The sequence below is a fragment of the Populus alba genome, chromosome 1, assembly GCF_005239225.2.
Source record: "Populus alba chromosome 1, ASM523922v2, whole genome shotgun sequence".
Taxonomy (NCBI): domain Eukaryota; kingdom Viridiplantae; phylum Streptophyta; class Magnoliopsida; order Malpighiales; family Salicaceae; genus Populus; species Populus alba.
The window spans coordinates 5146739-5162298 of NC_133284.1; the positions used below are offsets into that span (position 1 = coordinate 5146739).

Below are 15560 nucleotides of genomic sequence, written 5' to 3' on the forward strand. Positions count from 1 at the left end.
GGAACAAATAAAAATTAAATAATGTAACATAAATGATTTATTTTTATTTATCACTTCCCATAAATCAGACTTCACTAATTAGATATTTCTATGACTTGAACACAATATACAAAGGATTAAATTAATTATTTTTATACCCATTTCAGTAATTGGATGGTAAATTTGAAGTTTGCCCCTGAGTTTAATAAGGCGAAAAACAGAAAAAAGGACTCAAATGTAATTCCAGCTTTAGCTCTCCCTCTTTAATTTTCAGTGAAGGCGGGAAAGCGTAAGCAGAATACAATCACGGAATCACCACCACACCAAAAAAAAAAAAAAAAATTCAAACCAAATAACCAAACACAAACACAGAAACAAAGAAAGCGAAAAATGGAGAGAAAAAGCTCCAGCAAGGAGCTGCAGAATCTCCTTCAAGCCATCAAATCTTCAGATGTAAGCTACTTCAATTTCTTTATTTCCCTCTTTCAATGTTAAGTTTGGATTTAGATTTTATTTTTTTGAGAAATCCGTACTCTACTATGTCGAACAAATTCTGTCTGTTTGATTACAAAATCGAAATTAGATCTCTAAAAAACAATAACGAAATGATTTATCTCATTGATTCACTTGCGTTTTGATAATCGAGACGTTTCGGAATTTAATACAGGTTGTTGAGAGCCGGATCGAACTGTTTGACAAGCTTCGGGATTTCGATTTACTGGAGAAATCTGATCTGGCTCCTGTTATCGAATGTCTCACAGTATCCTCCATTCTACATTTGGATGCTTATGTTAGATGTCTGGTTCTTTTTTATATGCTGTTTGATGCTGTTATTGAGGGTTTTTTTTTTTTTTGGCCTTAACAACAAGCTGGACATTTTGGGAAGACTTCACTTGCTTGGATATATCTCAATGCTTGTTAAACAAGTCTATTTTGAGTGTGGCTGCGAAATATGTAGATTCAGGATTGTCTGGATGTCTAGTACAGTTTCTCGTTCTTGGGACAAAGGTAGAATTCCACTTTAGCTGTCTTCAGTTTGATGATATTCATGTATGGTTCTGTTTAGTGGTATGTCAGATCTTGACCTTATTGAGACTGTGTGTGCATTAGGCAAGTGGGTGGTGCGGCAAACATCTGAAGATGACTGCTATGTCAACTGAGGAATCTCAAGAAGAAGAACATTCCAACCTATTCTTTCAGGTACTTTCTGCATCGTCTATACATATTGTTTTCAAGTACTTAATTTGCGTTGTATTAGGTAGCCTCCCTTATCAGCGTGCGATGTTTTTACAAGTTCTCCAAAGATAAACATCCTCTCTTCGTGACAAGAAATTCGGCCACCTACGTTGTCATGAATATATGTGGAGTTTACGTTTCTGTAAAATGAGGGATTTTTTAAGCTGAAATTTGAAATTCTTAACAAAATTTTCCATGATTATTATCATCTATTTTCCAAATAATGTGCGGTGGTTGTTGCTTTTGTTTTTTGACATCATAAAGTTATCTTTTGCAGCTTCTTTTAGATTTATTGAGTCTCTGTTCTGCCAGTACGGTTGCTTTGACAAGACACCCTGTTTTTATTGACAATGCATCAGCAGCTATTGTTGAGAGATTCATTTTGGAACAGCTAAATTTGATAAAAGACGTAGTATCAGAGTTTAAGGTACCAGGTCTTTTGCTTCTTCTTTTTTCCTATGCTTTTATATCACTGAATAGTTTGTGAATTGGTAAAGATCAGGCTGCTTGCTTGAAATCCCCTTTTCCGATATTGTTGATAACAGTTTTTACACACAACAATTGTACTTGCGGTGATAGTCAATGGTAGATTATTTGTTTGCAAGCTTGCAGGAAATCATAATATTGAACATCTTTAATAATTCTGTATCTTTTGATGAAGATCTTTAGGGAAATCCTAAAACCATTAAAATGGGTAGCTATGAGTTTAAAACATGTACGTGATCATATCGTGGAGTATTTTTCATCTCCTTCTTCCCACTCCACTCTGTGGTTCCGAGTAAGTTCTACCATGCATGGCCTTGGTGACGTCCATGACTGTCTACAACCATGAAACATAATTGTACTCTATAACTTGAAAACATTTAAGTACATATCCACGACTACATAATGATTGTACCTGGGCTATGATCGGGTGGATCATTTAGATTGCATTTTAAGTGAAGTTTAACTTGCTTTTGTCTTTTCAGGTGAAATTTCTTATCCTGTTCATGATGTTAATTGCATGCTTGGAGAACTTGGTTACCATCTCTTTCTAAGAATGTTCTATTTCCTTTCTCTAAGCAGACAATCAGCTCATTTGGCTCAGAAATACTAAAGGCTGCACATACTGTGATTGATACAGTAATGAGACTATGCAAAGGGTATTTTGATGCTGTGAATTGGGATCTTTTTGATTCAAGACCTGAGAAGGATGAAAACAATATAGATTCAGAAAGAGCCAATATAATGAATCATGTTACAAACATAACAAAAAGTACAACAGAGAAATTGTGTGAACTGGGGATCCTTGCAGGAAATGATGGTGGAATTCTGGTAACCATTCTCAATGTGTCATGGAAAGGTGTGGTTACCTTGCTTCAGCAAGGGAAGAGGGTGTCAAAAGAGATGTTAAGCGTTCAGGATATTATTGTAACCCTAATTTCACTGGTGAATGAACCTCTTAGGTGTGCAGCCGAGGCTTGGTCTTCTTCACTGAAGGAAACCATTTCTTTAACTGAAGCCAGAAGGGCATTTCTTCCATCCAAGTTTTACCTTACCACTGTAGTGAAAATATCTTCCCTCTATCCATGCCAAGCATATTTGGTGTTCAAGGAGGTGACACTCTGTGTCCTCATGATCTCAACCTTTAAAGTTTTACTGAGCTATGAAAAACTTTTAAACACTGCCAGTGAAGTGTTTTCAGAACTTCTGGAGAAGACATCAATGGATTTGCTGAATTCTTTACTCAATTCAACTGAAGTGAAACAAGAGCACAAGTTTAAACTTCTGGACTGGTTGTTCAGTGATGAGTCCTGCTCAAATTCTATGCATGAAGGTTCAAGTATTTTTTCTCGCATGACTTCGATGGTTGAAATCTTTTCTGTGAACTGTGAAGCTATGTCCGAAGCAAGATTATTGTTGCTTGGAAGGGTTGCATTGTTTCATGATTTGTTGAGATACTCCATGGTTCTTGAAGAAGACATAAAGATCAAGATCACTAGAAAATTTAGATGGTTTCTGGATATGCTTGTTGATGAAGATGTATACTCTTTCGTTCTTGATTTGCAGATTCCTGTGCCATATGGTTCAGGGAAAGCGCAGGAATTGGTTTGGCAGCCTATGTTTTCTGCTTTTTTGCATGCACTAAAAACCTTCATGATTGTGGTGTCTTCAAGTTTTGCCTGGGAAGAATTAGAGGCTTTCCTGCTTGAGAATCTTTTCCATCCACATTTTCTTTGCGGGGAGATTGTAATGGAACTTTGGTGCTTTTTGGTGCGTTATGCTGAAATGGACATGGTGAATAGCATTATTGATAAACTTTGCTCATTAATGAGGCTCCTGGAATCTCCGGAGTCATTTCTTGTTCCAGGTTCTCCTCTGAGGAAAGTGGCAAGAATAATTTGCTTGCTTGCTAATGGTACAACACCTATGGCAGACCGTGTTTACTGCTCTGTTGTTGGTGATGGAAGATCTCAATCGTCATCAGTTATGTACGTAGCATTGCTCTTGGAAGGGTTTCCTCTAAATTCACTATCCGATAGCATCAGAAGTACTGCAAAAGAGAAGATCATTACAGACTATTTTGGTTTCATAGGGAGTTTTGATGATAAAATGTTGACTACATGTAGTTCTGGTGCATTTGGGATTCCAGTTCATGCTCTATCTGCTTCCTTGCGGGCACAGTGAGTAACCAGTTTCTTTTATTTACATGCAATGTACGAGCTATTCCAAGAAAATGGAAAAGGAATTCTTTCGTTTGCATTTAACAAATCTGACCAAACTACCAAGCTTATGCATTGCCTCTAACATCATAGCTTTTGAGTAGTTTTCACATATAGGATTAAAATCTGATCTTCCCCATGCAGTGCTTCTCTCACTCTTTAAGTGATGATTGATTCTTTCTTTTATCTTCAAAACGTGTTTTATGTTGTTGTTACCATGACCTTGCCAACGGTATCAAACTTTTATGAATGACCCTTTAGTTTAAAATCATAGATGTGTGGGAGAATTCCTAAACCGATTTATCCTTATCCCTATTTTTTTTTTTTTTTATTGATAGGAATAATGGCAAAAGTTTTATGTTTTGTAGGCAGGTTAGCATATCTGATGTTGACATGAAGACCCTGAAGTTTTTAGTTGCTATAATTCGTAACTTCAGAAACCCTGTGGAAAAAATAAGGAAGGAACACTATTATAAGCTTTTAAGTGGAACGTTGGGGATTGTCTCAAATATGAAGCATCTATACAAATCTGATGAGATGGAGGGAGTCATATTGGAACTTCAAGCCCTGTTTGTTTCAGAGCCAGCAGCATCAAGTACCCAATTGTATCAGTGCAAACCGTATCTTGCTCTTTTTATGGGAGGACTTGGAGACATGGAGATGACAGAGAGTGATGATTGTGCAAAAAGCTCTGCTGTGTGGGAGTTGTACCACATGCTATTCAGGGAGCGGCATTGGGCACTTGTTCATCTTGCAATTGAAGCATTTGGATATTTTGCCGCTCGTACTTCTTGCAATCAGCTATGGAGATTTGTGCCACAGAATGCATCTCTTTCTTATGATCTGATGTCAGGAAATGAAGCAAGCGAGAAGAGGTTTATGTCCGATTTGAAGGCATTTCTGGAGAAGGAAACAGCTCTTCTTAACACTACGCCTAGCATTGAGCAGCTTGAGTTGCTTGTGACGGAAGGTATGACACTAAAAGAAATGGTTCAGAAGGTCTCAAGGATGCATATAGATGCTACGGAATGTGAAAGTATGGAGATTAATGTAGACATTGTGTCAAAAAAGAGACGGAAACTCCCTGATGGAATCAGCAGGGGAATGGAATTACTCCAGAGTGGTCTGAAGTTAATTGGTGGTGGCTTTTCCCAGTGGCAGGAAAATCACTTCGAATCCTCTGAACTTCATGACAAGTTCTTGAGTCACCTTTCTTGCCTTGAAGACGTCGTTTCTCACTTAACTGGCTTGGCTGGTAATGATTAAGTTCCATTTTTTAGCTCTTCAATGGAAAATTGTCTACAGAAGACCAAGGACCAAGTTACTGACTCCAAATTGTGTAGGCAGTGCAGGAATCGATGTAAATAAAAGAACTAAGTACTGAGCAGGTATGTCTATTTCCCTCCTCTTCTCAGATGTTCAAAATACAAATTTAATGTGCTGTGAAAATGCCATCACTTCTCAATCTCAAGAACAAACCCAAGTCATGGACCCGTAATCACAACAATTTTAAACTCCATATGCTATAAATTTAGCAGAAACATTCATTCTTAAATAGATTTTTCATTTCTAAACCTGATGCACAAGGAATGAAAGAGGCTTCTCTATTTAGTTTTCTCAATTAGCACTGAGTTTTTTGGTTTCACATTTTTATGATTTAGTTGGTCCTTAATTAATTACAATAAATTTGTCATGAGCAAATAAATTGGCACGGTTTTATGTTAACCATTGTTCAACAAGATCTTGAGGTTACAACATTGCTCCACACATATGAGAGTCGAAGTAAATTACATTTGGATAATGAGGGATTAAAATAAAAGCTCTGGATTCTATTAATCTCCAAGGGATTTCCATGAACAAATTTTATGTCTTAAAATGATATACTTTTAAATAAAAATTAGAATATCAATTTAGAGTTAGTCTAGTTATATGTCGTAAGCTAACCTATCATGTTACCCAGCTTTTACTGAATTATTATTATTCATTTTGATTTAAAAGAAAGCCTGGTTTGGGTCAGGCATCAGATCACTCAATTGATCTGTTAAGTTGGTTTAATCACTATGATTAATACATGTCACGGGCTCAAATTGTTGGGTTAAAATTGGTATTTCCACTAGTTCAATTATACAGAGGTCACAAACGACACAATTTTGCTATTTTTGGCATTGAGGTTCAACCTGTTTTTTAAAAAATTTCAAATTTTTTTTTTTTTGTTAAAATTGAGTGTGGTTTGTACTTTTTAGATCGTTTTGATGTGCTGATATCAAAAATAATTTTTAAAAAATAAAAAAAATTTATTGACATATTTTTCGGACACGAAAAGCTATTTAAAAAACAATCACTACCACATTCCTAAATAGCTCCATGGCCACTATTGCAAAACTTGTGTCTAGACCACAAATTCCGTGGGCTCTCACATGGGTTTTTGCTTTATCACACAGATTTTTAAGTGTAGCTAGGGTAAAAACAGCTTTACAGCATTACCAAACCACGCGGGGGGGAAAATGACGCAAAAGGCAAAAGGAAAAGTGGATGTTGAATTGAAAAAAGAGAGGAAAAACGTTGCAAAATCCAAGACATTTTTCATTTGAAAATTCCTTTACCATACCACGTTTTTCGCGAAGGTGACACTTTGGTGTTGCGTGTAAAATTTAATTTTTTTTATTTGTAATTATTTTTTTTATTTTTAAATTATTTTAATATGTTAACATTAAAAATAATTTTTAAAAATTAAAAAAAATGTTATTTTGATATATCTATAAATAAAATACACTTAAAAAAAACTATTATTATACTTTTAAATAGTTTTATTAAACTAGCTCTCTCTACCTTCAAACCTTCTCTTTTTCTAGCTTTTGAATTTACTTTTCATCAGTTTTTCATTGCCAAATTAAAATTTTCCCTTCTAGCTTTCCTTCTTTGTTCACATGTTAACATCATGCAAAAATACTAAAAGTAGCCTTAAGACAAGTAAATGATTTCATACATATGACCATGAGGCATGAACCATTTTTGTCATACAAATAAAATGCATTACAATCAAGTTTCATGAAAGATTCCATATAAATTATTTAATAAGATATCAATAGTTACTTTTTGTGTATTATAAAATTTCTCATTTATTTTTTTAACATATTTTTTTAAAAAAATAATTCACCTATTTTGACACAGTTAGCATTGGATAATTTTGAGTAAAATTGATTTTAATTTTAACAATTTTAATTTATTTGATTATGATGTAATAAAAAATATAAAATTATCCTCCCTTGTGTAATCTAGAATTCAATAAATCTTTTAATAAAAAAAAACGCACAAAATATATAAGAATTGCTAGCGGATATTATTCTTTTTATGAATTGATGATTATGAATGATTGTAGTCTAAATTATCATCCTTAAGCACGCTTTCAAGTTTTAATAAAGTACTAAAATATTAACAACAATCTAGTAGGTGACCAGTAATAAAAGCTTGGAATCAAAAGGTTTACTCTCCATATGGTATTAAATCCGAGCCCTGTGGTTGCTAATATAATGGCTACTGGAAACTTACATAGTCTTTAACTTTAGGTTCTGTGAGATTAATCGTGATATGTGCAAGCTAATCCAGATATTCATGTTAATAAAATAATAATAATAATAATTGACATGGTAAGACCTTCACAGGAAGCATCCAAAAGATTTGATAGAAAAAATAAAAAATAAAAACAAAAAAAAAACACTTTGTTACAAGTTAAATTAATTATAGCCATCAACAATTGTATTCGTTAATGTTTAAAGGGTCACCATCACCGACAACCTATTTCTCCTGATGTAAACTTGGTGAGCAAGCTGGCTTACGGCCTTCTCTTTTCTGAGCTTTGATTTTGAACCGTCAATAATTTTAAGGTTTTTCTTTTATAAAATAAGGTTTAATGTTAGTTGAACTGATTCGGTGTGATATGGTTTATTGTTTTCAAACTTTTGAAATTGAAACCATATTAGATTGAATTTTGATTTTGAATTTTTTAATCCAGTAATTTGAGTTTTTTTTTTCCAATTTGGTTTTTTTAGTTTTTGAATTTTTTTAACTTGTTTTTTAGATCTTCATTTTCCACCATGTTTTGAACAAGATAAAAATTCTCTAAAAAATTATCTTTTCAATGCAATTCAGTTGATGTATGCTTGTTTTATCATTTTAGGCACTTTTTTTTATTTTATTTTATTGTGTGACAAGTTTTTATAAAATAAAATAAGAAAGAAACAAAGAAACAAAGGAAAAAGAATAGGGAGTGAAATGATGAGAAAAAAAGGTGATCAAGATAATAAAAAATTAAACAATATAATGGGAGATCAAATAACTAAGAAAAAATCAAAAAATTAAAATCTTTTGAGATCTTCAAATTAATTGTTAGATTTTATTTTTTAGAGTTATTAACACTATAAATTGAGGGTTAGAGTAGAAACTAGGGAGGAGGTATTAGAGAGAAGTCTAGCAAAAAAAAAGAGAGAGAAGAGAAAATGAACTAGATAAAGACTAGGATCGCATTTATTTTTTGAAAAGTAGTTTTTTTTTTTTTTAAAAAGTGAATTCCGGGAAAGTAAATTATTTTTCAATGTTTGGTAGTGTAATGAAAAATAAGTTGGAAAACACTTTCCAGTATCTGGTTATATCATGAAAAATAAACTAAAAAATAATTTATTAATATTTTATTTTTTTCAAGTTTGTTAAAATAATGAAGAACAAATCTTACAAATTAAAAAGTTGAATGAGAATGAAATTGAAAAAAAAATATAATTTCATAAATTATCTCAAATAAAATAAATAATAATTAAAATAATAAAGATCAAATCTAACAAATAAAAAATTTGAAAGATGAAGAAATTAAAATAATAATAATTACCATTTCATAAATTATTTCAAATAAAATAAGTAACAATAAAAAGAATGAGGATCAAATTTGATAGATAAAAAATTTCAATTAAAAATGACAAGGGAAAAGAAATAACAATTATAAAAATGAAGACCAAAATTAATATAAAAAATAAATTCTAAGGGATGAAATTGAAAAAAAAAACTCAAAACAAAATATATATAACAATCAAAAGTTTAAGGACCAAATTTGATATAATCAGCAAATAATATGATATTTTTAAATTTTTCACAACTTTCAAAAAATGTTTTCCGTCCAAAATAAAAGGAAAATACTTTCTGAAAACCAAGCCAAATGTTCCTTTGACTGAAAAGTGTTTTTCGTTGACCAACTTTTTTAATGACAAACAAATAAAGGAGAGTTTAGAAAGTGGTTTCTAGAAAATCATTTTCCATGAAACAAATGCCCCTTAGATATATATATATATATATATATAAAAAGGGGGGGATCACAATAAAAAAGAAAAAAGAAAAACATTGAGTTCCATGAAAAAAGATAAAAATAAATAAAAAAAACAAAAATCTTTCTCCCTTACAGACCTAGCCGTTATTGTCCATATTTCCCTCACCTTAGCTCATTAGAATTTAATAGCCCATCAATAGGCACAATCATACACTACCATCCATCATCTTCCTTAATATCATCCACAAGCCTCGTCTCACAAAAACAACAACCACCCAGATTGCATCTTCATTAACCCATGATACATAAAAAACCACCACCATCATCCACTCACTCACCACTATACCAGCAGCCTCAAAAGACCTATGATAGCCTATTTTCTCTCCACCAAGTGACAAACCAACCAAAATCAACAACCATAAATTTCATCTCCAAACCCCAAAAAAAAAATATACCAAAAAGAAAACAAAAAATAACCCTAATTATCACCTCAATAACACCATATATAAATTAGTACCAAAATCAATCCTAATCACAGCTTGAATCAAACCCGAAAGTTATAACAACCAGATTAGCCCAAAATCTCAATCGTTGATGACTTTTTTTGTAGGTTCAGATTCGACGCGTGGAATCCATGCACCACCACTATCCAGCTCATCCTTCATTATCTGCGTGTGCTAGCCACGCGCCACTACTGCCTATATCATTTTTCAATAGCTTTCAATCGATGTTAGCAACTTTTGAAGGTCATTTTCAAACCCTTAAATATTTTTTGCTGAATAATTTTAAATATATCATTGATTTTTGTGAATTATGATTTTTATGGTTTGTGGTGGTTGTTTGAGATATTACATGTCGTTGTGTGGTAACTCCAATGGCATGGAGTCACCGAGGATTTATTTTTTGTATTGTTAAATATATGTGGCGTAACAGTTTAGCCTTGGATTAGAAATCTATTGTTTTTGTTTGTTTTATTGTGTATGAACTATTCTTTGAGAACTTAACCCATGATTAGATGACCCATTTTTTACTCTTGTGTTTAGTGGCCGTTTGGGAGAGTGGTGGCTTCTGTGGTTCTCTCAAAAGCAGTGAGTATGCTGTTTGGTTAAAGATTTCTACTTAGCTTAAGTTGTGGACCCCACGTGAAAATGGTGGTGTGACCACAGGTAAGAAAAAGTAAAAATTATCAGCTTTTCACGTGAAAAGCTGATTATTTTATCTATCCAAACATTACAAATTTTGTAGCTATTATCCGTTGCATTTATTGGACAAAACTGTCCTCCCCTATAAAATCAATTTTGATTTGTTGGTTAACCAGATGAATACATAGCGTAACCATTTTCTAAAAGCTTCTGTTGGTTTCTTCACCATTAACATCCTCATCTGCAAGCCTTCACCCTCTGTTATTTCAGTTTCTTTCTTTGCAGATCGAGAAACCCAGTTAATATCCGGTGTAAAAGCTACCTCATGGCACACAAATGTGATGACCAGCCACACCCACCCAAAGCTTCGCCAGAAATGTGGTAAGTTCATTCCTTCAGTTCTTGTTTGCTTTTTTCATGTGGTAAATTCACACATGTCCTTCAAGGTAATTTTACCAATAAAGCACTTACAAAAGCAACTTAACCAAACAAATATCAAGTGCTTTTTAGACAGCTTTAATTTTAACCACAATAGTAACCAAACACATATTTACTTAAAAGAACCACACAAAAAAGTGATTTTTAAAAAAGTATTTTTTTTCAACCGCAGTCACAAAAGCTACCATTCTTCCAAACACACTCTTAGTATTGCGGTTGCTGTTGTGGTTGTGGTTTTAAAAAAGTTATTTTATAAAAAGTACTTTTAGTTGAGGTTGGTTTGAAAAAATATATGTTTGATTAAAACTGTGGTTGAAATTGAGGTTGAACAAAAAGTAATTTTATATGTTTGGTTAAAAAAATGCTTTTCAAATTAAGGCTATAAAATAATTAAAAAATAATAATAATATAATATATATATATATATATTAATAATTTTTAATTTAAATATTGTAGATTTAACTATTGTTATTACATTATGAAATATTGTAGAATAATTGTTATTTTTCCTATTACATGATCAACCCTTTTATCTAGAATCTCTAATAGGCCATTTAGGGTTTCTAATTATTATAAAATTAGGTGGCAACTCCTTTTCTCTATTTTAACCATTTTTACATATAGCTTGCCTCGATGTCTCCTGCAATATAATGATGACTCCACTAAGGATTTATTAAGGGCTAAGATTTTTTCCTGGTCTGAAAATGATGTGATTGTTATGCCTTTTATTTTTATGTAATTGCTTATATTTTATGAATTGTTTTCTTATTTTTATGCTCTTGATTATGTTTTTTTTTGTCATGCATATCAGATTGGATATGAAGTTGTGTTATGCACCTACCACGCGTCATTTTCATTTATATTGCTTTAGGCTAGTATAAAGAATTAATGGTGTCCTAATGGGTTTTGTCCTAGACTAGCATGCATGAAACCTCAAACTCTTATTGAGATTATATTTGATTGTGATTAGAAGTCGATGTGGCATTGCCCCGATATATATACATCTTGTAGGAATTTTTTTAGAACTAATAGCTCAGCTAACCTACCCACATTTAATGACTGGAACCTTTTTTAGAGGTTTCTCCATGATACCACTCTAGACAAGCCTATTATGATTGAAATTTTATGAGATGAGTGACAACACAATTGAGATTAGAAAATATACTTAACATCTTATTATCGATAAAGTTGATAAACTCTTGTAAAAATAAAGCAAAAGTGACATCACAAGAAGCCAATCATTATAAGTTCCTAAGATAAAATGTAATGATAGTCTGGTATAAAAGAGTTTTCAAGGGATAACTTGCTAACAAGTTGTTTTTTATATTACCTTATTTCTTAATGAATAAAATTTTGATTTTTTCTTTTCAAAATGTATGGGTTAAAAATGTTAACTATTTTTATATTTTTGGATGAAGAAAAGTCTTAAACTACCTTTTCAAAATTTATGGATAATACATTGAGCCATTTCTTATATTTTCAAATGAATGAGAATTTTCAATTTTTATTCTCAAAATGAACAAAATAATATACATTATCTAGATTTATGAAGAAGCATTTACATCCTAGATCTTAGCTTTGGACACCATGGCAAATTAGACAAAATCTCCCTATATAGAAATTACAAATGTTACAATATTAAAGTGGTTGTTGGACTATTGCTCGGCTTCAAGTATTTAACAACTCTTGTCACCCTTTAAGAAGGCTACTTCATATCCATATCCAATCCAATTGAGTCTTTTTATTATAGCATGCATGTTCATATATTTGTTCATTAATTGATAGTTATTAAAACATAGTTCATCCTTTAAAGGTCAAACTTCCCTTTTGCACCTACAATGCTAGACTTAGAACAATAATGAAAAATGAAGAGAGAGCTCTCTTAGAGGTTGACTATCCTTGGATGTTAACTATCGAATATTTGAATTGTTGAATACATATTTCTATGTGTTCATGGTAGAAGTGAATTTAGGTTGGATCAGCATATCCCACATAAGCCCATCAAGAATGAGTGGTGACCTTCGGGTCTCTTTTAATCCATATAAGCCTTACAGGTTCAATACTTATCCATAAAATTAGATGGCGGCTCTTTTTTTTTTTTTTTAACTTTACCTCTTTTTACATATAGCTTGCCTCAATGTCCCTTGGGACACATGTCATTAGCCGAGTTAGGTTGGATTAACTTTTTTGTTGAATAGAGAAGAGCAAAACGCACAAGTCGAATATATTTGAACCAATACAAAATTAGAACCCCAATTGAAACTTTGACTCTCCATTTATAATGTTGGTGTCTAAATTATGCTAAACATAACAAATCATTCTATTTATGTTTTTTTTTTAATTGGATCTTTTATACATAGAGGAATAAATAGTCATAGCATTAAAGAACATATAGTCATATACCAACAAATAAATAGATAAACAGATTTTATTTAACCTTAAAAACTAATCATTATCTAAAAAATTGATACCATTTAAAATTACAGAAAAGTCTATATGTATATAAAACAATATGTATTAGGATAGGTAAGAAATTATATGTACCAATACGAAGAGATTTCATATTAGACTTTCAAATACAACTCTCTCTCTCTCTCACACATATATTATAGAAATTATTAAATGGCATGGTCAAATGCACTATATGCACCCTTTCACAATTCATTATGGATTATTGGAATTTTTTTATTTTTTTTGTCAATGAAGTTTTTCTCATCAATTTAAGTTCATTTTTAACCAAATTAATAACTAGTTAGCTCTAATTTTTTAAGAAAAGTCAGGGTTGAAAGATGGCGTACCAAATAGAAAAAGGCAAGGATAATATGTGGCACTTTAAAGTTCGCACAAAAAGCTCACTTTAGCCCTTATACTTTCCAATTTCTATTTTCATTGCATTTTGGTTTTTGAAATTTTAATTTTGATACAAAACTTTATTTTCATTATTTTTAGTCCTTGGTTTAAGAGAGTAAAGAAAGTGATCAAAAAAGGTTGATCTTGGTGTTGATGGGTTACATTTAATTAGGGGAATGTCACCTAGGTATTCCTTTTCCTTTTTATCACCTGAGATAATAAACCTGGGCTCGATAAATGTTTTGAATTGAAGTTAATTTTGGATTTTTGGACTGGTTTTAAAGTTACTTAAAGTCATTAACAAGTTTATTAACGTTTCTAATTTGTTTTTTTTAATGCATTTTGGGTAGAAAAAAAGGTTTAAAATTGAATTTTTAGATAAAAACACTAATGAACATACTTTCCAATGACCTTTTAGTCGTCAAAAACTTGGCTAACAAACAATGTATTGTTTATCCTTTCATATAAAAAAAAAATTAAAAAGGCCTAGCACATGGGCCAAGGTTTTTTTGGATGGGCCAGACACATGGACCCACACGTGTGCTTGGCTTTTTTATTTTATATTTTAAAAAAATTATTTTTTTTATCTTCCTCTACATTTTACACTTTAATTCATTCAAATATATATTGTGGGATGTCGGACCCAGAACATATTTAGTTTTATTTTAGATAATTTAAAATAAATAGGTTAAATATATGCATGAAATTTTTAATTAACAATTAATTTTTTTTTCTTAATATAAAGCATTAATTGAAAATGTATCCACAATCAGTTTTTGTGTAAAAAATATTTTGGTCTGAAACAGCAAAGCACCCGACAAATGACTAGTGCTTCTACTATATATTAAAGTCTTCGAGAGTATTTTCATCTCAAAAGTCACAACATGAAGGTTCTCACTAAAATTTTTCTTATAGTTAGCCTCGCCATAGGCATGATTTTCATTTCAATATATCAACCAGAATATTTCTGTGGGCTAGAGTACGATGTTCGTGTCATCAATGGGTTCACAAACAACTCATCACTGCCACTAGTCATATGGTGCTCATCAGACAGTGATGATCTCGGTGGACGTGCCCTCCAGGAAGGTGATGATTTTAGTTGGAGACTCCAGATCAACTTCTGGTGCAGTAATCATTTCTGGTGCACCATGAAGTGGGATGCAATGAGGAGGAAGTTCGATGCCTTTAAGGTTCCGAGGGATCTTCAGCGTTGCAGCCTTTTCAGGAAGTGCTCCTGGTCGGTGAGGGAGGATGGGTTTTATTTCAGTGATGATGAAGTAAACTGGAAGAAAGACTTCTCATGGTTATAAATTATAATTAGTATCTGGGCATCACGACTACTTCTGCGCTAGCTCTAGCTAGCTGTTGCTAATTCGATGATCGTGTTCTAAGAGAAGTCTTGTTAGATTTTAATCTAAGGATATAATATATATTGCGTCGTCAATAATGAAGGGAGAGTAACTGATCAGTTGATTCATGTTTATTACAGGATTTTATTGATTAATAGAAGCTCTCAACCTTGTTTCAATAATTAAATTAGCTTTTGCTTGAAACAGCAAGTTTTTGTTCTCTGGAATGCCGCTTGGAAGTATCATTGCAGCCATAATTTCTTCTTCTATAAGAAAACATATATAGGAATGTTGTACCGCTTTTCTAATTAATATGGACTATATCATATATTTTTTACATTTATCCTGCAAAAAACAGCATCTGAACTAAATTAATGTTGATTTATTAATAACTGCTATCAGAGAATAAGTATAATGGATTTTTCTTTTTGACCAGACATGAAAGAAAATATTGCTAACCAGGTGTTTTCGTTCAACACTTACCATGGGCATTAAGCCTAGGTTTCTATATATATATAAAGTAAGAAATGCCATTAAGGAGCAAGCCAGAAAG

General features: G+C 32.0%; 2 protein-coding genes across 2 annotated transcripts; both read left to right on the top strand.

The window, feature by feature from the left end:
- The first annotated feature begins 290 nt into the window (after positions 1-290).
- LOC118061349 (uncharacterized) lies at positions 291-5382 on the top strand. The gene is made up of 8 exons (XM_035074783.2): positions 291-432; positions 647-739; positions 853-987; positions 1090-1179; positions 1493-1642; positions 2281-3878; positions 4286-5172; positions 5261-5382. Exons 1-8 carry the CDS (start codon positions 370-372, stop codon positions 5299-5301), a joined length of 3057 nt encoding a protein of 1018 aa, XP_034930674.1. The 5' UTR covers positions 291-369; the 3' UTR covers positions 5302-5382.
- Positions 5383-14500: 9118 nt separating this feature from the next.
- On the top strand, positions 14501-15344 carry LOC118061340 (S-protein homolog 24). The gene has a single exon (XM_035074772.2). It carries the CDS (start codon positions 14543-14545, stop codon positions 14966-14968), a length of 426 nt encoding a protein of 141 aa, XP_034930663.1. The 5' UTR covers positions 14501-14542; the 3' UTR covers positions 14969-15344.
- The last annotated feature ends 216 nt before the right edge of the window (positions 15345-15560 follow it).